The sequence below is a fragment of the Eptatretus burgeri genome, chromosome 7, assembly GCF_056783735.1.
Source record: "Eptatretus burgeri isolate ZD-2024b chromosome 7, Ebu_testis_v1, whole genome shotgun sequence".
NCBI classification, from domain to species: domain Eukaryota; kingdom Metazoa; phylum Chordata; class Myxini; order Myxiniformes; family Myxinidae; genus Eptatretus; species Eptatretus burgeri.
Window position 1 is genome coordinate 67,748,275 of NC_140967.1, and position 27,500 is coordinate 67,775,774.

The 27,500-nt window shown below is 40.7% G+C and overlaps 1 protein-coding gene across 5 annotated transcripts in view; it reads right to left on the reverse strand.

Annotated features, from left to right (window-relative positions):
• Positions 1-27,500, reverse strand: part of LOC147023470 (F-actin-uncapping protein LRRC16A-like) — a 208,707-nt gene that overhangs the window by 47,429 nt on the left and 133,778 nt on the right. For 4 of the 5 annotated variants that reach the window (XM_085888894.1, XM_085888892.1, XM_085888893.1 and 1 more), the window contains 5 exons: positions 20,626-20,703; positions 19,082-19,148; positions 18,622-18,815; positions 18,344-18,438; positions 794-1,000 (listed from right to left, as the gene is read on the reverse strand). In XM_085888894.1, the coding sequence (XP_085745020.1) occupies positions 794-1,000; positions 18,344-18,438; positions 18,622-18,815; positions 19,082-19,148; positions 20,626-20,703 (641 nt within the window). The remainder of the gene's footprint in view (positions 1-793; positions 1,001-18,343; positions 18,439-18,621; positions 18,816-19,081; positions 19,149-20,625; positions 20,704-27,500) is intronic. The other variant, XM_085888891.1, reaches the window with a different exon arrangement.

Genomic DNA, 27,500 nt, shown 5'->3' on the forward strand with positions numbered 1-27,500 from the left:
AGACTCGTAGAAAGGGAAGGGGGCAGGAAGCAAGAAAGAGAGAAGGGAAGTGATTGAGAAAAATTTCATCAACGTACAACAGGAATCAGAAAACAAAGAACGCTGATACAAGGTAGTCGAGCAAGCTATGGACACTTAAAGAAATATTAACAGTGTTCCGAAATAATGTAAGCACTATTCCAAAAATGAAACTGGATTCAACCCTTCATTATTGTCATTCACATTTCTATTGAAGTTATGTAAGTGCAAATAAATATGAAAATTGCCATGAAGGTCAAAAGGAGGTTTTCACTTCGGGTCAAACACGAGAGAAGAGCGCCATCGGTGAGAAGGCTAAACTCAAAGCAGAGCACTTTATTGAGCAAAGTTCTGTTACTTGAATTCTGTTTGTTGGTTTATAACTCTCATTTAAAAAGAACAAGCAATGAAACTCACACAAAGAAATGGACGATCTGACCCATAAGACCCATGCCATATCCAGTCTCATTTGCATAATCGATGAATTAAAGCACTATTTATATATAACCTTTTGTGTTGCTGTTTTTAAAACCCTTCCCCATACCCCTCTCTTTCTCTCTTTCTCAGGGCCTTGTATTCATTGTCAAAAGGCATGATATACAAGTACAATCATTATTATTTATCTCCTGAAGCAGTTTATTTGGCCATTCTATTGGACCAAAGGCTGACTCTGACAACACATTTTGATCTAAAAACAACAACCCCAAAATACTGCAGAGCCTCCTGCTAGCATTGCACCAGAATAACAATTACATATTGTGCTTTGTCTGCTCACCATGTTGCAGTCTTCTGGATAGGTCTATATTGTTCAGGGGATTGATTGGATGGTGGGACCACGTTGTTATTTGTCGAAGAGTGAGATTGACTCTGTTCTCGGTCGCCACGTTTCCGCTTGTGTAAAAGGATGTTTAAAAAGTTGCTTTTGAGCAAGCGTGTCAATGGAGCATCTTCTCGTTTTGCTGCCTTTTCAACAGGTCGATTCCTGTGGGTAGATAAGTGGGTAGTATGAGAAAGTGTTATAGGGTCATGTGCTGGACAGCCTGGTGTTGGCTTAATGGTTAAGGTGGCTGGCTTAAGATCTTAGGGTCTTGAGTTTGAGCCTTTCTAGTGCCATTAAATAACACCAGGTGGGTTGACTCGGCCTGTCATCCTTCCGTGGTTGGCCAAATGAGTAGCAGCTTAAGGGGAGCAGGTGGCACAGCATCAGCAGCACAGCCTTGCTCCTAACAAAGATGCAACCAGCAGCCACAGACTGCGTACAAAATAATAATAATGTGCTAGATCTTGCCAATCGTATTTTATAAGATGAAAAAATACACAAATATTGACATTTTGCCTCAGTAGTCTGCAGTGTGTCTCACCCCCAACACAACACAAACAAACAAAGCAGATGTATGGAGGAGACAATCAACAGACCACAGACAGCCAATATGGATGGGTTTTCATTTCACTGTGCGATTATCTGTGCGAGCAGAAGTGGAAGTGAAATAACTCGATGAATCACGAACAGGATATTTGTTATTACTGTATGTGCATGCAGTCATGACCAACTTATCAAAACAAATGTGAGTGAAGCTGTTCCATGACTTGCAATGTGTTGAAACCTCTCCCACGTCGAAAAGCTTCCGTTGAATGCCCTGGGTCGAACAATTCATTGCTGTCATAACCCACCAACAATACTTGACAAGCAAGTCCGATTACGAATGGCAACAAATGCCTCAACAAATCACCAGAACACTCCTTTATATTACGAGACAACATTGAAATCCCACATGTGATATCATTTTTGGACAGCCAACACAAAGTTTTCACATGTAATTTGCCTGATTAAAGAATATTTAATAACTTTTCAAAAAAAATCTGTTATCCTGATTATGTTATGTAAGAAAAGCAAATTTTTACAGTCCAGAAAACAGAAGAGATACAAGCAATATTCATAACTTGTAAAATCTGAATTTCCCCTCAAGTTGGTAAAGCGTTGAGTAAGATAAAGGAAATAATTGTGTAAATCAATCTACATTTTTGTTAAGATGAGTTTCTGGCCTAAATGAATGAAAAATAACTGATAGAAAGAAGGCCACTGGTAATGCTTACAGAACAATGGTCAACAAGAATGACCGCACTGTGGTCACAACCTGCACCAAAATCCGGTAACGGGCCGATTGGGAAACTCGCATTGAAAGTGCTAAATAAAAGATTAACTCGACACTTTTCATCCATGTCAGCCTCCGCTACGGTTATATCAGAACGAGCCGATTCGTTATACGGTCACGGATTGTTTAACCCCAATATATGGGGCCGTTCAAAAATTACGTAACACTCTTTTTATGGAGGCATTTACCGTGCGTGCTGATGGTCTTGATTAAACTTTATTAACAATTTTTATTCGACATTGATTACATTTTTCTGGATCCCTCATCATGAATAACACTCGACCCAAACAAAGCCGATGGAAATCTGATACAACAAATCCGGGCAGTGAATAACCATCAGAGGCCTACAGACTGATGTGTTAGGCACACCAGAAAACCAAGATTTTTTTTTTTATTATTATTAACTTTATTTTATTATTTTATTATTATTTATTATTATTTAAAACCAAGATTATTTTGTCTGGGTGCCATGGTGGGTGGAGTCAAGCGACAAATGTGGGTGGGGTCCGGCAGCTGTCCGACTAATGGGTGCACATTTCAAAAATCGACCCCCAACAGGAAGCACAACAACAACAACACTGCCACAACTAAGAAGATGAATAAATACACAAATATTGACATTTTGCCTAAGTAGTCTGCAGACCTGTGACAAAATAAGGAATTATTTGATATCAAGTTAAAATCTGATAATGAATGGCATGCCTGGTAAATGTTTAAAAATCACAATAATTTGAGGTCACAATAAAACAATATCACATTCATGAATCTGGTATCCCCAACAACTGAATCTGGTATCCCCAACAACTAGAAAAAGTTAACTCTCTTCCTGTCATCGTCATCATCATCATGGTTGCCATTCGGAACTGAAGACGGCCATTCACATGCGACACGTGAACAACCTAGGATTGTGAATTTGTTCATGGTGCAGAAGCTGCTGCCCAGACAACCACACTCTGAGATAACAAGCAGTGCAACCTGGTACCAAGGAACCTCCAAGACTACCATTTGGTACCCACAGTTTTAGACAGGAATAAGAAATTTGTTCAAGGTCCAGCTGCAATAGCTCTGCTTTTCTTTCTGAAGGACACCATGGGGTCTTTAAAGCCCACCAACTAATGCTAGCAAATTGGACAACCAGTTTCACGTCCATTTGAAGTGCTTGCCCTGCTTGTGAATCACCAGGGTGACAGTTTCTAGCTGGGCCGAGGTTTGAATGGTTCAGAGGTGAGAGTGCTTATGTCTGAGTAATCCTGCCAGCTCTGTCATCAAAACAAACAACTGAATGACTTGGGTGACATCTGAGGATTAACACTGGCACACATTGCCTGCATGATCTTGGATAAAAACCACGCAGTGGTCGAAATTGCAGAACTAGGCCTTACCTGCAAAAGGTGGTGATTGCAAAAATTGGTGGTGCTTTTTTATCCTCGAGTATTTTGCATTGTATGATTGCTTTTCGTGCTGTGTGTTTGGGCCCAGTTTGCGTATTGTGTTGATTTAGCTTTTGGGGGAAATGAAAGTCCACATTGCAGACTCTGTACCTTCTCCAGCATCACATCTTGAAAATAGCCTCTCTTTCTGGTAACTTCTTCAATTGATTTTTAGTTTTCCAATAAAAATGACGACTTTGTTTTCAGTTTACATTTCGCCTTTTTTATTTTCTTCACGAATACACTGCCAACAGTTGAGAGGATCATGCTTTTGTATATTATCTTACGAATACAAACTGTCTTTTATATTTATATATCCAGAATAGGCCTGGTGTTGGCTTAACGGTTAAGGTGGCTGTCTTAAGATCTTAGGGTCTTGATTGTAAGCCCCATGTCATGTTGTTGAATTAACACCACGTACGGTTGACTCAGCCTATCATCCTTCTGAGATTGGCAAAATGAGTACCAGCTGACTGGTAACAGGGGAATTGCATCAGCGGCACAGACGCCTCCCCAGAAAATGATGCAGCCAAGCAGACACAGGCTGCACACGACTAAATAAATAAATAATCCAGAATTTATTGAAGAAATGGTGGGCTAGAAACGTCAACGATTTCATGTCGGTGTATTTTATCCCGGGCTGCACGTTCGATTGGTTCTTGCTGAAAAATGTTCATGCTCGATTAACAGGGTAATTCAAAGGATATATCTTCCTGCCATGTTTGTGCATCTAATAAATAGATATCCCCAAAGACAAGAAGGTGATCAAGGTGTATTTATCGAGCCCAAGCTGATACTGCATGGATTTCAGAGAAATGGATGTGCTCGATATATCGTTGCTTTGAAAAAAACACGATGTTGCAAAGTTGTTGTTTATTTTCGATAAGGAGGGTTTTTTTCAAGTGTTCACAAAACCTTATTAAACACACTGGCACACATTGCCAGTGTGGAGAGGTGGGGTGAGGGTTGGGGGGGGGGAGGGGAGAATGCATGGGATGGAAGTTTGGGGTGGGGGGAGTTACATTAAATGTTTATTTGTGCTATACAAAGGATGCTATGATGAACAAGCCATAAAGGTTGTCAATGGAAAGTCAGCATTGTTGGTTTAGAAGGGATATTATACAATGTTATCTTATCAATATTTAACCAGATCAATAGTTAGGGTGTCCACTCTGTCTGTGTAATCATTATGGCATCAACTCTGTGTCTGGGAGGTCGGCGGTTCGAACCCTGGCCAGGTCATACCAACGACTAAAAATGGTACGTCATACCAAAGACTGCTGCTTCTTTGTTTGATGCTCAGAATTTTAAAAGGATAGAGCACAGACAAATAACCATAGGTTGGTAACCATTGCATGGGCTTTATGGGCTCAATGGCATCCTCCTGCATTTACTGCGAGTTCCTTGTTGGAAAACTCCAAAAAAACACAAAAACAATCCCGAGGCAATGACGAGCATTTGCCAACACAAACAACCAGTCAAGCATGGTATGGTAAATAAAATAAAATAATTGTACGACTAAGTGAGAATACCTAGTGTTGGCTTAGTGGCAAAGGTGGCTGGCTTGGGACCATAATGTCCTGAGTTTGAGCCCCTGTTCTCCATTGAATTAACACCAGGTAGGATTGACTCAGCCTATCAGCCTTCCAAGGTCAGAAAAATGAGTACGAGTGTACTGGGGTAATAACCATTCAGGGTAACCTGTGTCAGAGCGGTGACCCATCCAGGACTGCACTCCTTGCTAATGAAACTGCCGAAGTAGTCATATGTGCCTTTATGGCACAAAAGAAATGGTATAGCTATTTTTATTACACAAGTGAGAAAGATGATGACAGATCAGAGGTAGTGATCTCAGCTTTTAAACTGTATAGTCTGTCTTCATTTCGTTGTCCAAACTGCTAACAAGGTGCCGCAGAGGCAGGGCATCAATGAGCACACAGTTTATCAAAGGTCTATCAGCTGTCCCACCTGTTAGTATTAACTTATGAATGGTAAAGATCCCATCGTACCTTTTAAATGGGGTAGGCCATTGTGTGCTCATACTTTGGCCAAATTCTCAACTCCAGCCTTGGTTTAGGGTTGCTTCAACAGTACCCTGTGATGGAGTAGCAACTTATCTTGCAAAAGTTCTCAACTATAGAAATACTCATGATTGGTCATGAACATCATGATGTCAGTGCCTGGTGTTGGCTTAATGGTTAGGGTGGTGGGCTTGGGATTCTAGGATCCTGAGTCCAAATCTCACTCGACTGTTGAATTAATACCAGGTGGGGTTGACTCAAAACCTGTCATCCTTCCAAGGTTCACAAAATGAGTGCAGGGTAACCATTCAGGGTAACCTGTGTCGGAGTGGCGACCCGTCCAGGATTGTGTCCAAATAGCCAAGGAGACTACTTAGGCAGCACCAACGCTCTGCACAGAATATGGTCCCAATGGATGGATGGATGGATCATGATGCCATCCCTCTTTGGGCCAAAAAATTGCAACAGGGTGCACATGGTCCACCAACAACTCCCTAATGGTGAAATTCCCAAAATCAAGAATCACTGCTTGCCTCCACTCATTCATTCCTTCGGTTTTCCTGCCTGTGGAAGCGACTTCCACATTTTCTTCAATCTAATTTTTCCCTCCAGGTCTTCAAGACAACTGTTCTCAGATAAAATGTCCACATATAGTCCAGATGTCAAACACCATTTTTCAAGATGACCTTGTATTAGGGTCCTCACAATGTTTTTCTGCATTTTTGTGATCACCAGACCATCTGAATGAATATTCCGATTGATGCCACTCTGGCACCCTTGAGCATTTTTGTAGAAACTCATTAATATGCAAATTAGCGGTAGCCATTGTCGAAATTACTATTTTTCTTAATATCTCCAAAAGTAAGCATCCAAATAACCTGGTTGAGGTGTCTGCACCCATGTTTTTAGGGTCACTGGTCATGATAACCCCACTTACAATTTAATAACATTTAAATTTAGCTCATTAGTATGCAAATTAGCAGTCGCCATTATGAAAATAACAATTTTTCTTAATATCTCCAGAAGTAAGCATCCAAACAGCCTGGTTGAGGTGTCTACACCCATGTTTTTAGGGTCACTGGTCATGATAAACCCACTTAAAATTTAATAACATTTAAATTTCGCTCATTAATATGCAAATTAGCAGTCACCATTATCAAAATAACAATTTTTCTTAATATCTCCAGAAGTAAGCATCCAAACAGCCTGGTTGAGGTGTCCAAACCCATGTTTTTAGGGTCACTGGTCATGATAAACCCACTTACAATTTGATAACATTGAAATTTAGCTCATTAATATGCAAATTAGCAGTCGCCATTATCAAAATAACAATTTTTCTTAATATCTCCAGAAGTAAGCACCCAAACAGCCTGGTTGAGGTGTCCAAACCCATGTTTTTAGGGTCACTGGTCATGATAAACCCACTTACAACTTGATAACATTGAAATTTAGCTCATTAATATGCAAATTAGCATAACCCTACCCCCTGAATCTCTCTGCGCCGATCAGCGTTTTTGCAGTACAGTTATACAACAACAACAACAAAACTGTTTGAAAATAACTTGCGCAGAGCCGTTTATCTCTCGTACAGTTGTGAAGAAATGGCTGACCTCAGAAAATCAACAGCATGAACTGTTTCTGATCAAGTAACTTGAGGCTTGTAATGTAATGAAAGAAACATGGAGAACTGAGTTTTAAGTAAGAGTAATGTCTTCTGAAACAGTAGAATGATCGATATTATTTGCAAGCAAGTTTTTATTATTATTATTTAACATGATCTGTCTGAAAGCAACCGTGTATTTTATTGATTTTTGAAAGTACACAGGGTCGAATCTGTTTCCTGAGAATTTTTTAAAATACGAACAAAGAAATTAAATGTTTACTGATGTTTATAATTACCTCTATTGTTACAGGTTGAGGCTCCATCACCAAGGGAGACTGTTTCTTCAGTCCCTGCGATGCAACTAAAGTTGGAAAACCTCTGGTAACAGCGGGTCCAGACAGAGTGCGAACTATCATCCGGTCAAGCAAAGCAAGACAAGATAAGATGGTACACATGAAGAGCTTGCACAGAGATTACAGGCAGACGAATCTATCGAGCTCAAATGCCATAGAGACTGTGTCAACGTGTACATCACGCTTACACATAGAAAGACACTTGAAACGAATGAGTAACGTCTATTTGTAAGATGCTTCAACAAGCAAAAGAAGCCGCCATTCAAAGACGACAGTATTTGACTTTAAAGAACATTGCATTTTTTGCAGAGAAAAGTGCATCATGGACTTTGATAAGAAGAATCCTAATCGTTGGCGGCGAGTTCTCCTTTGTAGGACTGCAGATCGTGTTGATCGGACAACTTTCAAACAAACTGTTCTAGATGTTATCGATTCCCGCCAGGATGAAGAAGGACGCCAGGTCAAGATACGATTAATGGGCGCAATCAGCGATCTTCATGCTGCTGATGCGAGATATCACGATGACTGCAGCAAGTCCTTCATGGCACCCCGTTCTGTTTCAGCAGCAGCACACAGTGGCAGAGAAACTCAGGACATTGAGCCAGCTGTCAGTTCTACCATCCTATCGATGAAAAACGACATGTTGCACCTCTGGAATTCAGTAGAAGTCTACAAAATGTACAAGGATCATGGAGGAAAGCTATACTCTCGACGAACCCTGTTATCCAAATTGTTGGATATACTTGGCTCTGAGCTTCTGGTTCTGTCTGGTGAAGGTGTCGCTAGTTTAATGTTGTTTCACAGCAGAGCGTCTACTGCGATCAATTTAGTAGCATCAGATGAAGATGACGCCATTGATGTTTCCATAGAACGAATTGCCAAGAAGGTTGCACAGGAATCTAAACAGTTGTCGCCCGACTCCAGTTCCTATCAGACTAGAATTAATATAGATATTGCTAATGAAGCAGTGAGTTCAACCCTTCAATTGCTACTCTCCAAAATATCAGCTCAACTGGACTGCACACTTCCAGGAGCTCTGATAGGAAACATCATAACGAGTATGATCACCAATCGACCAACTACACTCCAAATAGCACTGGGAGTTCTAGTCAGTCGTAAAAGCCTCATCGAGCAGTTGTACAACTATCGTGTGACCTGTTCCTATGATGAGTTTCAGTGTTCAAGGGATCAGCAGCAAAGGCTGCAACTGTTCACTCTGAGATTAGGGGAACCGCCAACGCTGAATGTGGCTTCGTTCAGGTTGTTGCTGACGACTTCGACACAAATATCTCATCCCAGAATGGACTCGTTTCAACACATTCTCTTGCAGTACTACTTACCATAAAAGATCAGGAGATATCTTCCACATCTGAAGATGAAGCCATCATCAGATGATTGACCCGTGATGAAATGAAGACACCTGTGACAGAAGACATTTCGGTTCAAAGGTACAAGGGACCTGAGAAACCAGCGATGCCAGTTGAAGAAGCCACACGTGTGGTGTTACCTCTCCACGTATTGGCTCATCAAGCTATACAACTTAGGAGAGTTCAAGATATGGATTTCTCTTTTCTGAAGCAAATCGCTTCTGATCAGAACACACCAGAGTTTGGTGGCTTTAATATGAATCTCTGCAGAGAGCAAGGACGATCCATCCAACCTGCAACGAGGGCCATTTATACACCACTCATAGATATGGATTCAGCTGATCCGGACACGATGTTTACAGCAATGGACGAGGGAAAACGCTTGACCGCAGAGTGTGGACAAACCATAACCATGTTCACAAATGACCAACAGCTGTATTGAGTGGCCGTTAATGTTAAATGGGTTTATCCTGAGCGATTTACCCAGTTCATACCAAGGCTGGGCGGCATGCACACCCTTATGAGTTGCATCGGTTGTTTGGGGAACTTGATGGCTGAAAGTGGGCTGGAAGACGTGATGAAATCTGCCTTTGGAGGTGTTGCTCATATGCTTGGTGGAAAAAAGTTTCCCTAAAACTTCAGGGCCCTGCGATTGGTGACTGAGGAGGTCCTTCGTTCCAGTGTGGCTCAGGCAGAAAGTCATGAAGACTTAATGGACACTCTTTAAACCAAAGCAACAAAGAGCATGACCACACAACTATGGGTACAGAACCTTGTGAAACCTGTATTCATCATGATGGCATTTGTTCGTACTGAACGTGAAGGAGACTGGCCATTGCACCTTTGGGCTATGAAGGAGATGCTCCCCTACTTCTTTGCGGATGGACATCACAACTATGCTAGATATGGGCTCGACTACCTTCGATTGATGGAAAGGATTCATGGAGACATTCTGGAAATGTTCTTAAAAGGAGATCATGTGATGCGGCACAAGAAGGGCTTATGGAACGGCATATGGTCGGATATGTACATCGAGTTCACCTTCATGCGCTACGGTCATGGCATACTTGGAATCGTTGGCATTACACTGAAGCCTTCTACACTGAAGAAGTGGGCCTATAGTCATTTACAAGTGGCACACATTTAGTCAGATAGTCTACAATCTCACAGATATCTCTGAGGGGCACATAGTCACAGAGGTGACCATTCACAAGGAAGAGAAGCCATCACGCATACGATCTGATGCAGAGGACCGAAATAAGATAAGGAGAAAACTCCAGTCCTGTATCGACCCACTTGACCCAAACGAACATGCAGACAGAGTTGTCAACATTGTAACTGGCAGAATTGGACCGGAGAAGGTGAACGCGCCAAGAGCAGTTGACATTGGCCGAGCACAGATGCATTCGTATGAAGAAAGCTGGCCAGCAGGATTCAACGCTCCCTTATCTAAACAAGTCATAACTATGGCAGTGACACGGAAAGCCATGCGTGTGGGATCTACTGAGGTTTGTGATCTAAATCTCATCTACTCCAGGGTCATGGGACTCCAACAAAGTCGAAACATCAAACTATGCGACGTCTTGGAGTGAGCTGGCACCTGTGCCAACATCAATGTTCGATGAAAAGGGGGAGATGAGAATAGCAAAGACCAAGTCGACATTGAAGAAGAATCTCCAAGTGGAAATCTCAACAAGACTGGGTCCACAACCTGAAGTCACCATCTTCGATGGTTGTGCAATCTTCTAGGTTATTCATTGGCCTAACATGGGAATTGTGCAAGACTTTGTTGACAACTTCATGAGCTACATCATGGCAAAGGTGGACAAATCAGATGTATATCTGGTATTTGACAGATATCATGATTTCAGCATCAAGAGTGGAACAAGATTAGCAATAGCTGGGCAGTAAGCTAGCAGGCATCACAGGTTGAACTGCCAGACTCCACTGCCTCCACAGCTGGTGGTTCTGTCAGTAACTGAGAATACAGTTCAGCTGATAGAACTAATTTGCCAGAATTTGATTGACGTTAGTCAACAGAGAAAGCAGAGCCAACACAGGCTCGTCATTACGGGACAGGAGTCTACCCCAGTGGAAATACACCAAGGAGCCCAAAGATTTTGCACTGATTTGAAGACGACACATGACGAGGCAGATGTCATCATGATTCAGCAAGTCGCTAAAGTTGCCGAAGATGGCGCAAAATGCATCACAGTCATCTGTGATGATACTGATGTGTTCATCTTGCTTGTGTATCACTTCGCAGAACTTCATCTGCAATGCTGCGTAACAATGGAAGCAACATGTCCTGGCCGATCGTTGATCGACATTGGGGCCACTGCCAGAAAGCATGCCAGGATGGTGCAAGACCTACGAGCTTTACACGCGCTGACAGGCTGCGACACCGTTGCCCAGGTGTATGGTAGAGGTAAACTGACTGGCAAGAATACACTCACAGCAGGCCATTCACTTCAAAAAATTGGGAATGTGGATGCATCTATTGACGATGTCATCGCCAAAGCCACTGTGTTCATGGCTGTTTGCTATGGTAGCTAGGAGAGAAGCAACATGTCTGATGTTCGCAAAGAGGTGTGGTCTATGAAGATGGCGAAACCAAATTCCATCAAAGCACCAAACCTAAAGGCTCTGCCACCAACTACAGAGTCCTTTGAACAAAACGTGCGACGCGCTCATATCCAGACAGCAATATGGAAGTCAGCTGCTGAGCTGCAGCCACCACCTCTGGATCCCACTCAGTACGGATGGAAACGTGATGAGGCATCAAGATCATTACTTCCAATTATGCTGCCGCCCAATGTCGCTCTTGCATCACCAGAGATCTTGGAGCTAATACGATGTGGATGTTCCTCCGACAAGCAATGCTACACAGCTCAATGCCGCTGCACAGCAGCCAAGTTACCATGCACAGTTTTCTGTACGTGCCATGGAGATACTGGCTGCAGGAATGAGCACACCAAGACAGCTGCTGCATTTGCCCTTGATGATGACTCTGATACTGAATGAGACACCAAGCACTGAAGTAGCCTTCATAAAGTTTACAAACCTGTTTTATATATATATATATATATATATATATATATATATATATATATATATATATATATATATATATATATATATGAACATTTGATTTACACAGGAATGTCTTCTTTTGTTCATGTTGTTAGCTGCTTTCATTGCATACTGTCGAATTGTTGAATCTGTATGAATAATAAAGTGATCTATATTCACAAAGACTGGTGTTTTTTTTCTATCTATATGTCTATTTATCTACATTTTCCATAATGGCGACTGCTAATTTGCATATTAATGAGCTAAATTTCAATGTTATCAAATTGTAAGTGGGTTTATCATGACCAGTGACCCTAAAAACATGGGTTTGGACACCTCAACCAGGCTATTTGGATGCTTACTTCTGGAGATATTAAGAAAAATAGTAATTTCGACAATGGCCACCGCTAATTTGCATATTAATAGGTTTCTACAAAAATGCTCAAGGGTGCCAGAGTGGCATCAATCGGAGTATTCATTCAGATGGTCTGATGATCACAAGAATGCAGGAAAACATTGTGTGGACCCAAATGCACACTTTTCTGGCCAACACTTGGACTAATATGACCTGCTGCTTGGACGAGGGCCCCATTTTGTGGCCACAGCCACTTCCTGTTTCTTCATGCACACCTAACAGGCTGTCACTTTTCTCTGATCATCAACTTCCTGTTTTGCAAATGTTACTTCACATCTCCTGCAACTTTTGTAATTTCACACCAACTTTTTGTTCTATTCTTAGAACTTGCTTGTTATGTTAAAGCAACGCTACAATGAAACCTCGGCCACACTATTCCCCATTATTTCCTGGTCTTCAATATCAATTTTCGAGCAAAGCTTATCATTATGATCATAAACAATTGTTGAATATTGGTTCTGGCATTTCAACCCTCTCTATTCCTCTAGTTACTTGGAAATTGATCAAAGAGTTTGAGTTGCAATAAACATCTCCAACTCATAGGGGAGATTGAGCTGGGTCACAGAAGGCTAAACACAGACCACGTGCCAAAGCCATACCAACAATTCGTTTTTCCCAAAGAAGTTCAGTCAGCAAAATTGCGGGCAGAGCAAAGCGCAGGCAGTTACCTTTTGTGGTTTCGTGGTAGTCCCTATCACTTCATCAAAATCATCCTTTACTATGACTCTCCTTTCATTCCATTTGTGTAATGCACGCTCTGCCTGCAATAAGTTTGATGAGCTTTCTCTTGTTATCCTCGACTGGAACATCAATGTTTGCGCTTTTACCGAGACATGGTTCAAGCATGACATGCCCCTGGAACTCGTTACATACCCGCCACCCGGGTATGCAACATTTGGCAAGTGCAGAGTTTATGTAAAATATCACTTTAATCCATCTCAACCCAATGAAGCAACGGTCCCCTCCAAACTTGGAAGTTACATGGATCAAACCTCATCCCACACGCCTGCCAATATTAATTTCATGCATCTTTACCTTCGCATTCTGCGAAAGGTTATGTTTTGGTCACCATGTATTATTTATTTATTTATTTATTTATTTATTTATTTATTTGTAATCTTGTGATTCATATAACTCAAAAAGTATTAAACCGAATTGCATGAAATTTGGTGGGATGATTGGTTATTAGCCAGGAAGCATTCGATTAGATTTTGGGATCGTTCGGGTCAAAGGTCAAGGTCACGAAAAGGTCAAAATCGTCTTTTTACGATAACACGGTCAATTTTTATTCAATTTGCATGCAACTAACGCCAAAATGTTCAGAATTCAACGCCTCATCTTGTGATATGCAATATGACACAATGACGCCCATACTCTTGTTACCGGTTAGGGGTCAAAGGTCAGAGGGGTCACGACCTTGAAAATTATGCGGTTTTTGTCATAACGCGGTCAATTCTTGTCCGCTTTACATGAACCCAGCACCAAAATGTTCAGAATTCAATGCCCAATCTTGTGACACAATGACGTCATAACACATGTCACCGGTTGGGGTAAAATGTCGGGGGGGGGGGGTCACGCCCTTGAAAAATATGCGGTTTTTGGCATAACTCAGTCAATTATTATTCAATTTGCATGAAACCAGCATCAAACGAGATTACCTTCTCTTGTTGAAACGTTGTATTCACCGAGCTTGCGAGTGAAGACTCGCCAAAACGACGTGAGTTGATTGTTGTTTAGTCCGTAGCCCCCGAAAGTCGGGGGGGGGTCATGACATTATAGATATGTGGTTTGTGTCATAAGACCATTCATATGAAACCAGTTCCCCACACTCATACCAAGAACAAAAAAAGTAGTGGCGGCGAAGGTATGCGCTCTATGAGTGCTCGTTCTAGTTTGTGCAGTGATCTACTTCCAAAAATCAGATAACCTAATAGAAGTGCAATTGATAGAGCACATCCTGTCCACCAATGACCTTATCAACAAAGTATTGTGATGCTGGTGGGTTGCTTTACTTGGAGATTTTAATCAACTTAATATTGCTCCTTTCCTGTGTGATAAGCACTGTCATCAAGTGGGTGATAAACCAACTCGAGGAACGAACGTGTGGGATAAGATTATTACTAACATCAGTGACTTCTATGGCAATGTACATATAACCTCACCAATAGGTTTGTCTGATCATAACACTTCAATCAAGGTCACTTCAAGTATAATAATATAATAATACTATTCCTTTCATGCCGTAAAAGTGCAGAGGTCTGCCGAGGCAGTTTCATTGGCAAGGAGTACAGTCCTGGAGGGGTCGCCACTCCAACGCAGGTTACGTCGAATGGTTATTGCCCCAGTACACTGGTACTCATTTCAATAACCTCAGAAAGATGACAGAATGAGTCAAGCCCAACTGATGTTAATTCAACGGGTGACGTGGGCTCAAACTCATGAACCTTAGGTCCCAAGCTAGCCATCATAACTGCTAAGCCAACACCAGGCCAAGTCAAGCACAGTGAAAGCTAAAACAGAGTATTATTTCACGCATGTCCAGGCAGTCCAGCATTTGAAACATTCCAACCCCTTGGCATGGTATCGTGAAATCCGTGTTTTAACCGGAAACCAACGGGATCACATGCCAATATCTGTGCCTGGAATAGATATGGAGGATGATTTGGGGATCACAAACGCTATTAATGATTATTACCTCTGCCACCGAAAGTGAAGGAGGTTATGTTTTCACCCCTTTCTGTCTGCTTGTTTGTTTGTCTGTCTGTGTACAGGATATCCTAAGAAAGTTGTCGACGGATTTGGATGAAATTTGATGGACAAGTTGGGTGTGTGATCATGACGAATTGATTCGATTTTGGTGAAGATCTGATACCGGATCAGACTACTCCAATTTTTAAAGTGATTATTCGCCATTGAGATCGGGCTCAAAAACGATATGTTGCATGATATTTCAAAAATGTATTGGGCCCGATATGTTCTCGTGGATCAGGCATTACAGGGTGGAAGTATGTGCTCTACCGAGTACCTTTCTAGTTTTATTTATGTTTCTGCTGATATAAACTCTCTTGATATGACTGCTTCTGGCTTACCTTCCAACTCCAAAACTAGTCCAACTGTAAACCCGTGGGAAGTAAAAAAAAAAAAAAAAAAAAAAAAGCATCGGCAATGATTTGGCAAAAATCTTCTGGTGGGCCGGACAGGATATCTGCACACATTATCCTTGAATTTTTTGTTGAGCTAGGAACAACACTAACTCATATAATTAGCTCCTCTTTTCAACAGGGAATGTTCCCAGATGCGTGAAAACGTGCCATAGTTGTGATACCCAAAACTAATCCTCACTTTGGAAAAGTCAAGACCAATATCCCTTCCAGATCATTTTGCTAAGACCACTGAATCATTCATTGCAAGATGGATCCGACATGATATTACTCCAAAACTTGATCCGCACCAGTTTTGGAACCATAAATTGCTTTCCACTTTGCAATACCTCATTAACATGTTATATCCTACATACGTTAATGCGGAAAAGGTGAAATCACTTTCCTCTGTCAAATTAACGGATTTTACAAAAGCTTTGTGTCGAACCTATCATACAATTGCCATCGCAAAGCTCATTGATCTCGGCATACGTCTCTCTATTATTCCTTGGATCTGCGATTTCTTGTTCTTCCATCAGCAATGCATATGCTACCATGTCACTCGCTTTGATTGGGCATTGCTCAATGCAGGAGTTCCTCAAGGGATATACTTGGGACCCATCATTATCTTGCCAAAACGAAGTTTTGCAAGATATGTTAGTAAGCTTGTATGTTTTTTTTTTGTTTGTCTGTAATCACGTATAAAAAATTCTGCAGAGCACAGTTATCATCGGAAATTTTTGTAACTTTGCATATCAGAGGCCTATAGAGGTCCCTTTCAGTGCATAAAATTTTGAAGGTCAAAGGTCAAGGTCACTTTGTCGCAAATCAGGGGAGTTGACAAACCCTTATTTTTTGAGTAATTTCGATCGGATCGTCTTCAAACTTCATGGGAATATAGTTCATGGTCTGGCGCTCAGCTGATTAATTTTTGGTGGCGATTGGCCTTGACCTTCATGGTTAGCGCCTCAGGTCAAACATATTTGACCCCAAGGTCAAATTTTCAAGTTTTAGGAACCATATCGTGTAGTACCTCAAATTGAACACCTCCATGAGTGCTTTCTAGATATGTCAAGCTTGAGACATTATGACATCATTTGGTGACGTTATGAGGCAAAAGCATATTTTTCATGGTTACTCTGTAGAACGATTCTCATCGGAATCTCTCGTAGGCAGATATTCCTCAAGGAGTCGCTCCTGGTGGATAGCAGCTCTGTTCACCTCAGTGTGACCTTAAAGAAGTCACACGTGGTCACCTTTTGGCAAGATACGGGTCACCCTGCGGGTGACATTGGTTTATTTTTTTTTTAGCGATGACCAATGATGCACAACCGTCTTATGAACTGAATACATTTAAATATGTAGATGATTCAACTCTGGCTCAATGTTGTCAATCACACCAGCCTTCTAATGTGCACTAACCTTTTGAAATGGTCTTAATGCAATAACATGAGATGAAACCTTGCACAATGTGTCAAAATGGATATTTTATTTACGTGAGATCCTCCAAATGAGCCAATTGTGTGGATGAGAAACCATCAGCTCCGTTATGTATGCACGGCGAAAGTTTTCTGGTGTTTACATTCAAAATGATTTAAATGTGGAAATCTCATGTGGAGTTTATCAAAAAACGTGCAAATAGTAAATTTCACATGTTATGTCTTTTGAAACGTCATCTTTTACTACCCCAAGACTTGCTTAGTATTTTCAAAAGTAATATTCGGTCTCTTACCGACTATGCAGCACCTGTCTGGAGCGGAGCACTTACAAAACACCAAAGTGTTCGCATTGAAAGAGGTCAAAAACGTGCTCTTCCTGTAGTATTGGGATCCAAATACACAACTTACAAACAGGTTTTGTCTCAGTGTTCAGTCCCTGGTCTGGAAGAATGCAGAAAATCACTCTGCATCACATTCATGGGAAATAAGTTTAAAAACTACAAATTAATTTGCAAAAAAAAGTTCCCATATATAGCTCCATAAGGATTCTCAGGTGGACTGCCAGAATCCCTGAATTCCATTGTAAAACAAACCGTTTGAAGAACAGTGCTTTACCTTACTTAGTTCATATTCTAAATGGGAAATGGATTCAATGTTATCAGAATTGTGCAAGCTGAAATTACTCGATGTTCGTAGTATGTTGATTATGTATTTTATTGTTTAAATCTATTACCATACTACTTATTTTACCAATTTTTTTTTTATTTTTTTTTTTTTACAATGATCCATTATTTATTTTCTTATTTTCTTATTTTCAAAATATGTAATCCACACTACACTGAATTGGACTTGTTGTTGCGATATGTGGAATTGAATAAACATTTTATTATTATTATTGTTATTATGTTCATATAATTTTCCATCCAAGACCATGATCTTTTCTACCCCCATTATCCCTCCCCATTAAACCTCATTCCAATTTTTCAGTTTTTCCTTCCTGAGAGTTTGCTTCTGTCTCCACCTTGTCCACCCAGTACATCCTCCACTACCCCTCATTCTTCCGACACCCCTTATTTTCCAGGTCTCCCTCTATTTTATCTCTCAACCTTGCTGTTGCCGTTTTTCCTCCATCTTGCTCCTGTTCCTTTATTTCAGTTATTTTCTGATTCATTCTCTGTTCGAGCTCCTCCACAAGTCTCGACTTCGTATACAAAAAAAAATCAAGCAAAATATGATCGAGGGAAAAGGCTCAGTGGAAGAAACAGCAATATTTGTGTATACAGGAGACCAACTTGGACAAACTGCAACAGGCACAGGCAGTTCTCAACATACCGATGCTCAGGTGGCAAAATCTTTTTGCTGAAGAAATCATCCACACCTTCATCCACATGTTCATCGATTCCACTTTGGTCTTTATTCTGCTCTGGCTATGAAACAACAACAAAAAAAGCAATAAAGTTGATCACATCATGTGTAAAATCTCTGCTGGGCTTTTGAAGTCCAGTTGCATCAGAATATGCTTCCTGCATCACTCATTTTGTTTTAATTGTTGGTAAATTCAAAAACCTGGAATGAAAATGCACATCTCAAATGACCATGATGCACTGTACCGGGGTTTTATGTTGTGGTCTGCCAGGCCTTCCAGGGCGAGCAGGTCGGGATCTAGTTATGTGCTCAAGCTGACGGTCTTCCTCCGATGGTAACACCAAGGGATCCACAGACTCACCCACTCCAAAGTCTTTGGCCTGACGGTTTGAGCCTGTTTTTCCCTTGGCCGATACCTTTTCTGTGCCCGCATCAACTTCTTGGCAGGAGAGAAAAAGTATTGCTCAAGATATGCCCAAATATTATGAGTTCTCAATAGCTATTATGAACAAAACAAGTATTTTTCTCATTTTTTTGACCAACATGGTTCAGTTTGGAACTGCAAGTTAAAATACCGAAAACAAGATCAAGAACTTTGAAATGTTGTTTTACACAGATCCTCATTGACAACTGTTTCTGAAAGTCTCCTTCTGCATAAAGCAGGTTTTAATAAGAATGAAATTTTTAAAAGGAACACAATCTTACCAAAATCAACAGAGAGGGGTCGCATTTTCCGACTGCGAGTTTGACTCCGTCGAAAGCTTGGTAATGCCTTAAAAAAAAACAAGGACCAGTTTCCACTTCAGCCAGACATTCAAAAAAAAATAATTCTACATGTGACGATAAAAATTTAAATAAGTGAGACGAATCAAATGAAACAAACTCTGAATTAGAATAAGTAAGACTAATCGTATGAAACGAACTATAAATAGTCCCGGTTGATAGTGTGCAGAAAAGTGGGCGGACGGGGAGGAAAGGTGGGCAAGTGGGCGTAGAAAAAGAAAAGAAAAATCACTCCTTTCAATTTAAGAGGTGGAGGAGCTGTGTGCACACAGCGACCACAATCTGAGATAGCAAGCAGTGTCACCTTGTGTCAAAGAATACCCGAGAAAACCAGACCACTTGCTACCTGCAGTTAAGGTAGGAATTTTGCAATTTGTTTAGGGTGCCGGTGATAACTTCCCTACTCTTCACAAAAGACGTCATGGGATCTTTAACCTCCATCAATAACCGGCGCTGACAGACTAGTCCTCCAGCTTAACATCCATCCGATGGATGATGCACACATTGATCTTTCACCCTGCCTGTGAAATACCAGGGTGGCAGTTCGGAGCTGGGTCCAGATTTGAAGCCAGGCTGGACAGCTCAGAGGTGAGTGCGCATACCTCAGAGCTGTCATGCTAATCCACTGTGGCATAATCACCTATCAAGCAACGGGATTGGATGATTAACACCCACTGTACAAGAATAAGCTTTCTCTTTGGGGAAATATAATTGATTGCACGACACAAACGAGAAACCAATATGGTTTGCCGAATTCACATTTGACACATCTGCGCAATTTCTCCAACTATTTGTTTTTTCTCCCAAAACCATGCATAATGCAGTTGAGCAAACGATTGTGCGACAAATAATCATAAATTATCGATTTATTATTTCGGCTGCAGCCTGTGGCTTCTGGTTGAATCATTACTGGGAGCACAGCTGAGCAACTGATGCAGTGCCCCCTGTTCCCAGTAAGCAGGTGTTCATTTTGGCAACCTCAGAAGGTTGACAGGCTGAGTCAACCCACCTGGTGTTATTTAACAGCATGACGGGGCTCAAACTCAAGACCCTAAGATCTAAAGCCAGCCACTTTAACCGTTATGCCAACACCAGGCTGATAAATTAGCAATAGCAACGCATCACCGACTACTATTCCAGAATGTTCTGTTTTAAAGCGAAAAGCAAATGTATCTATAATCGCACATATGCAGACAAAAATCGTCCAAGAAGAAAAGAGCATGTTCTTACACCACATTTAATATCTACACATGCACAAAATCAATGACCTAATTATTACATAATCCCTGTACCAGGCACAAAATAATCTGAATAACAAGGAAAAACTATGCAACAAATTATTTAAGTCAACTGCAATTTTAATTGACATCGAGTTATACGTCTGCTTGAACTAACACATGACACATGGAAATGATCATTAGTGTAACTGACCCTATGTCTGGACAACAGTCAACTGACAGACGTACCTTGCTCAGACCATCAGAAGCAAAATCTTCCTCCGGCGTGGCTGCCATGATCTGCCCTTGTTTTTCAAGCTGTTTCCCCTGCATGAAAGATGCATCAAAGAGATAATATCAAAGTTCCTAAAACGATCTGTTTTCTGCATTGGCAAGAGAACAAAAACAAGACCTACATGGACCAAGCACTTCCATATTCAAATCATACTTTCATTATCAATCTGTTTGAGTGTGATTTGTGAAACTGTACAAGTCACGTGCTCTTGTGAAGCACATGCAGTGTGTCAGACTATGCGCACTATGGCAATTAACATGATATTCGTTTTTGTGGAGGAGACTGTCAGTCTGCATGAGCAGACAATTCAAACGATTCGTTTTATCAACTGAAAGTCGACAAAGGATAGCGTGCAAGCCTTTGTTGATTTTCAGTTGCAAAAACCTATTGTTACGTGGCAATAAACAAGTCATCAAATCTGGGGGCTTTGAGTTGCTAAATAACACACACACACACACACACACACACACACACACACACACACACACACACACACACACACACACACACACACACACACACACACACACACACACACACACACACACACACACACACACACACACACACACACACACACACACACACACATCCCTCGTTATATGCCTGGCCTGGGTTACTTTCCAGGAAACCAAGCTGTACAGCGAACAAGTGCACCTATGAGAAATAAGGGGATGCGTTCCAGGGGTGGTGGGGGGGGGGGTTGTTCAACATGATGTTTTTTTGCACATTTATTGCAAAAAAAAAAAGACACAAAGTTAATTAAACACATAAAAATAACATACTGCAGTGCAGCCTACACAAATAAAAAATTGTATACGGTAAGAAGAAAAGAGCTCAGGGGTTCCCTCAGAGAGAGGGAATGACTTGTTCAATGCCTTGCTCTCCTCTCTGCCAACGTCACTGCCCTCGATACTCTCACTGCCTATGATGATGGCACTGCTGGTAGACAGTGATAATGGAGGCACGGCCGATAGGCAGAGTCAGGGTGAAAGCACGGCTGATGGGCAGAGTGATGGTGGAGGCACGGCTGGTAGACGGAGTGGTAATGGAGGCACGGCCGATAGGCAGAGTCGGGGTGAAAGCACGGCTGATGGGCAGAGTGATGGTGGAGGCACGGCTGGGAGATGGAGTGGTGGGGGCACGGCTTGTTGAAATTGCAGTGGAGGTGGAAGATGAAGAGGTGCAGTCAGTGATTGAGGTGGACATTTGGCAGGCATCTTGATGCTATTATCAATAAGGGATGGTTTTTTTCAGGGGTGCATCCATCCATCCATTGGGACCATACTCTGTGCAGAGCTTTGGTGCTGCCTTAGCAGTCTCCTTGGCTATTTGGGCACAATATTCGATGGGTAACGACTCCGACACAGGATACCAGCAAGCTGGTGCTCATTTTGCTGAGCTCAGAAGGATGACAGGCAGTCAACCCCACCTGGCATTAATTCAACAGCTGAGTGGGATTTGAACTCAGGATCATAGGATCCCAAGCCCACCACCCTCACCATTAAGACAACATCAGGCATAGGGGTGCAGATATACCGTAATATTATGTCAGTAAGTAGCCTTACAGCTTGGTGTTGGCTTAGCTGTTAAGATGGCTTGCATGGGACATTAGGGTTCTGAGTTTGAGCCTCTGTTGACTGTTGGAATTAACATGATTTGGGGTTGACTCAGCCTGTCATCCTTCCAAGATCAGCGAAATGAGCACCAGTGTACTGGGGTAATAACCATTCAGGGTAACATGCTTCGGAGTGGCAACCCATCCAGGAATGTGGTCCTTGCCAATGAAACTGCCTCAGCAGCCCTATGTGCCTTTATGGCACAAAAGGAATGGTGTTACACACACACACACACACACACACACACACACACACACACACACACACACACACACACACACACACACACACACACACACACACACACACACGTTGGGTCACCCAAATAAGATCAGTTTATTTAGACTTTAGCAAAACATCCAGAAGATTGATGTTTCGAGCTGCAGCAAAAATAAACCGGGAGTGCAACACGACAATGATGGACCAAATGGCCTAATTTCCTTGTTGGAGGTTATACTACACCATAGTCTAATGACTATCTTTTATTCGGTATAGTCCCATGGAGACTGTGGAACCCTTGTATATTAATTTCCAATCTGCCTATGGAATTAGAATAATTAAATGCAATTGGTTAAATTCCTGACAGATAATTCACCTTCGAACACCACACGGAAATGCCGAAGTGTAAGCCAAGCTCTGACTCTTTCCTTGCTGATCAGCCAGAATATTGTAAATTATTATTTTAATATTGATGATTATCTACAATAATAAATGTCTGTGTATGTCCGTCAGTCAGTCCATTTGTCTCCTCCATAACTCCAAAACCATGAAATCTAGTGGCCCCAAAGTTTGCAAGCATACGAAGAGAATTCCACGGTAGTGCATTAGTGAAAAATGGATGTTTGGGTTAATTAAAAAAACCCATTTTGAGGATAATTTAGGGGGTGCTCATCACGAAAAACCAAAATAAGTCTTACGAAGATGGTGGCACACCATCATGGTCAGCCCTCTGTCAGCTCGCTGGAGTCTTAAGCCACCATTATTTTTGGCCTGCTCAACATGCCTTGCCTTGGAACAGGCCGCGAATGCCTGATCATCATACTTACGAGTCGCTGGATACATTGCAATGCTTATAAATGCCCGGAGATGCCAGCGTTCATGGCTTTATTTCATTTCTGCACATGCCATAACCTCTAGAATCTATTTATCTGAGCTGAATTTCAAATTGTAAACTTCTTTGTTGACTTCAGCAGTAGTTCCGACTGCGGAAAAAAGTGTTAATTTGTCCAATTCAGACATCGCTTTGGCATGTTTGGGTGCATGGTGTTGAAATGGCTGATTGACAATTGGCAATTGCTTGCCAAAGCAGCCGTTCCTTATCAACCATTTTGTTTGAGTGCTTGCTTGAGTGCTTAAGCCACTTGGCGAGTGCTCTACAATATTTGCATTGTCACTGAATATATCAATCGACTTAAACAATGTTCAGGCCCTACTCATCTGTTTGGCCCCACGTTGTCATGCGGTGCGTCGGGTGGTGGCTCGCTTGTTGAAAATGTGCAATTTTATTTCACACCATGTTTCTCCTTTTTGTACAATCTTCTTTAATTATACAACTCATCATTTCAGCAGATGGAGATACATATAAAAGAACAATTAAATGTTTCTTTTTAAAAGTTTCTTCAACCATTTTGTTCGAGTGCTTGCTTCACCTAAGCCACTTGTCAAGAGCTCTTCAAGCGTCAATGGTGATACCTTCAAGCTTTGACGGCAGTTCTCCGTGGTGACATTTCCAGAGTTAGGAAGGCAAAATATATGAGATGATTACAATATGTAAATATGTATACAGTTGTTACGAAGTAATGAATCGCTACATCACAGCAGGAGAGCTGAGAGGTAGACACGCTTGCTCGAAGCTGTCCAGCCTGGGTGTAAATTTCAAATTTGAATCCTGATGTCGAGCTGGTGTTTTACAGGCAGGGTGATTCATCAATGTGTGTCATCTTTCAGATTAATGTTAAACTAGACATCCCATCTTCTGCAATACCCCCTCTCCTCTCCCCTCTCCCACCCCTCTCTCCCCCTCTCTCCCACCCTACTCCATCTCCCTCCGACCCTAGTCCACATATATATATATATATATATATATATATATATATATATATATATATATATATATATATATATATATATATATATATATATATATATATGCTCCGGCCCAGTTTTATATTGAAAGCGGTGGTCAAAAAGAAGATCTTGATGTTTGCGCATGTTATATTTCCATTCCCTTCCCTCCCTTTCTCATCGCTCTGCCTTCCCTTCTCCTCCCTTCTCCGCCGCAAATACTTACCTCCTCCCAAACCCCTCCCATCTGTACGTGTATATATAAATAAATAAATATATATGTATATATATATATATATATATATATATATATATATATATATATATATATACATATATATACAGTATATAAATATACATATATGTATAAACACATGTATATGGATATATATATATATATATATATATATATATATATATATATATATATATATATATATATATATATATATATATATATATATATATATATATATACACACACACACACACACACACATACACACACATACACATACACACGAGGTGTGTTCAAAAAGTATCCAACTTTAATATTTCGTGCGGAAACAAATGAAGCCTGGGAGGCGTGGTTTGGTGCACGTATGTAGACGATCCTAATCCGTATGCGTGAATATTTTCCCGCCTGCAGAAGCTGTCAGTCACGGACAGACCACCGATGAGTGAGGAAGTGTAAGTGAGTGCCGTCGGATTTTCGTTTTTGACAAAATGGCGGAAAAACTTGAACAATGCTACTGCATCAAATTTTGTGTAAAGCTTGGCGATTCCCAAGTGGAAACGATCCGCAAGATTCAACAGGCCTTCGGAAACGAAGCAATGGGCACCACACAGATAAAACAGTGGTACAACCGCTTCAAAGATGGTCGCACATCAGTGGAAAGTGAAGCACGTTCTGGTAGGCCCTCAACATCCCAAAATGAGATCGTCATTGACCAAGTGAGGACCCTGCTGATGCAGGACCGTCGAATCACGAACAGAGAACTTGCAGACGAGGCGGGCGTCAGCATTGGATCCGTTCATTCCATTGTGACTGAGGATTTGGGCGTAAAGAGAATCTCAGCGAAGTTTGTGCCAAAGCTGCTAACGATCGAGCAGAAGCAACTCCGTTTGGAGATCGCACAGGGCATGCTGGAGACTGTGAACAGCAATCCCAACTTCACTGGCGAAGAGACCTGGGTTTATGGGTACGACCCAGAAAACAAGTTCCAGTCATCACAATGGAAGCATCCAACATCCCCGAGGCCAAAAAAGCAAGGCAGGTCCGCAGCAATGTCAAAGTCATGCTGACCATCTTCTTTGACTCCAGTGGCATGGTTCATCACGAGAACGCAGCACACGGCACAACCATCACCAAAGAGTACTACCAAGAGGTACTGCGTCGCCTTCGTGACGCTGTGCAACGCAAACGGCCGGACCTGTGGGCAGCGGTCAATTGGCAACTCAATCACGATAACGCACCCGCCCATTCTTCACATTTGATACAGAGTTTCCTGGCCAAACACAACACACCTGTGCTTCGTCAGGCTCCCAACTCTCCCGACATGGCTCCGTGTGATTTCTGGCTTTTCCCCCAAGCTGAAAATGCCCCTGAAAGGGACCAGATTTCAGTCCAGAGAAGACATCATGTGGAATTCGACGGACGAGCTGCGCACCATCCCAAAAGAGGCGCGTTCCAGCACTGCTTCCGACAGCGGCAGAACCGTTGGGAGAAGTGTGTGGCAGCCCAAGGGGACTACTTTGAAGGAGATCAGTGTAAGTTTGTTGTATCTGGATACGAGTATTTTTAGCAGCGCCTCGAGTAGCGAACGCTGCTCATAGAGAGCTCAGGATTCTTCTTCTTCTTGTTGTTCTTGTTCTTGTTCTTCTTCTTATTATTATTGTTCTTCTTGTGAAGACAAAACCTTTATATTAGGTCTCGGCTCCTTTATATACACAATCCGGATCTCCTTAAATACTAAGCACTTGTACACATCCTGGCATTAAGGGTGCCTTTTGAGAGCGTCTATCATGAACTTTTAAATATATTCGGACATTTGCTTTAAAGTTTCGAAAAGTTAACGTTACTATTTAAAGATTATTCCATTTAATATATTGTAATTTCGTAAATACATTATTTATTTTGTAAATACACGATATTTCATAAATAAGTAAATACACTATGACAGGTCTTGCTATTCGCTTAATCAAGGCACGTGACGAAATATGGGAAGTTGTTGTTGTTTTTTTATTTATTTATTTATTTTTTAGCCGACAAAACCTTTAGAACGCTGCTCTTGGACACATTTGTCCTTGTTTATGAACAAAGGTCGGATACTTTTTGAACACACCTCGTATATGTATAAATACACACATGTATATACATATATATATTTATATATATATATATATGTACATATAATAAATGTGTGTATATATATATATATATATATATATATACATATATATATATATATACACAACCACACATATATATATATATATATATATATATATATATATATATATATATATATATATATATATGGTCTCGGCTCCTTTATATACACGTATATACAACCACACACACACACACATATACATATATATATATATACATATATATATATATATATATATATATATATATATATACATACATATATATATATATATATATATACATACACATACATATATATATATATATATATATATATATATATATATATATATATATATATATATATATATATATATATATATATATATATATATATATATGCATACATACATATATATATATATGCATACATATATATATATATATATATATATATATATATATATATATATATATATACATATATACATATATACATATATACATATATACATACATATATACATACACATATACATATATATATATATATATATATATATATATATATATATATATATATATATAAATAAACATATACAGTGGGGAGAACAAGTATTTGATACACTGCCGATTTTGCAGGTTTTCCCACTTACAAAGCACGTAGAGGTCTGTAATTTTTATCATCAGTACACTTCAACTGTGAAAGACGGAATCTAAAACAAAAATCCTGAAAATCACATTGTATGATTTTTTAACAATTAATTTG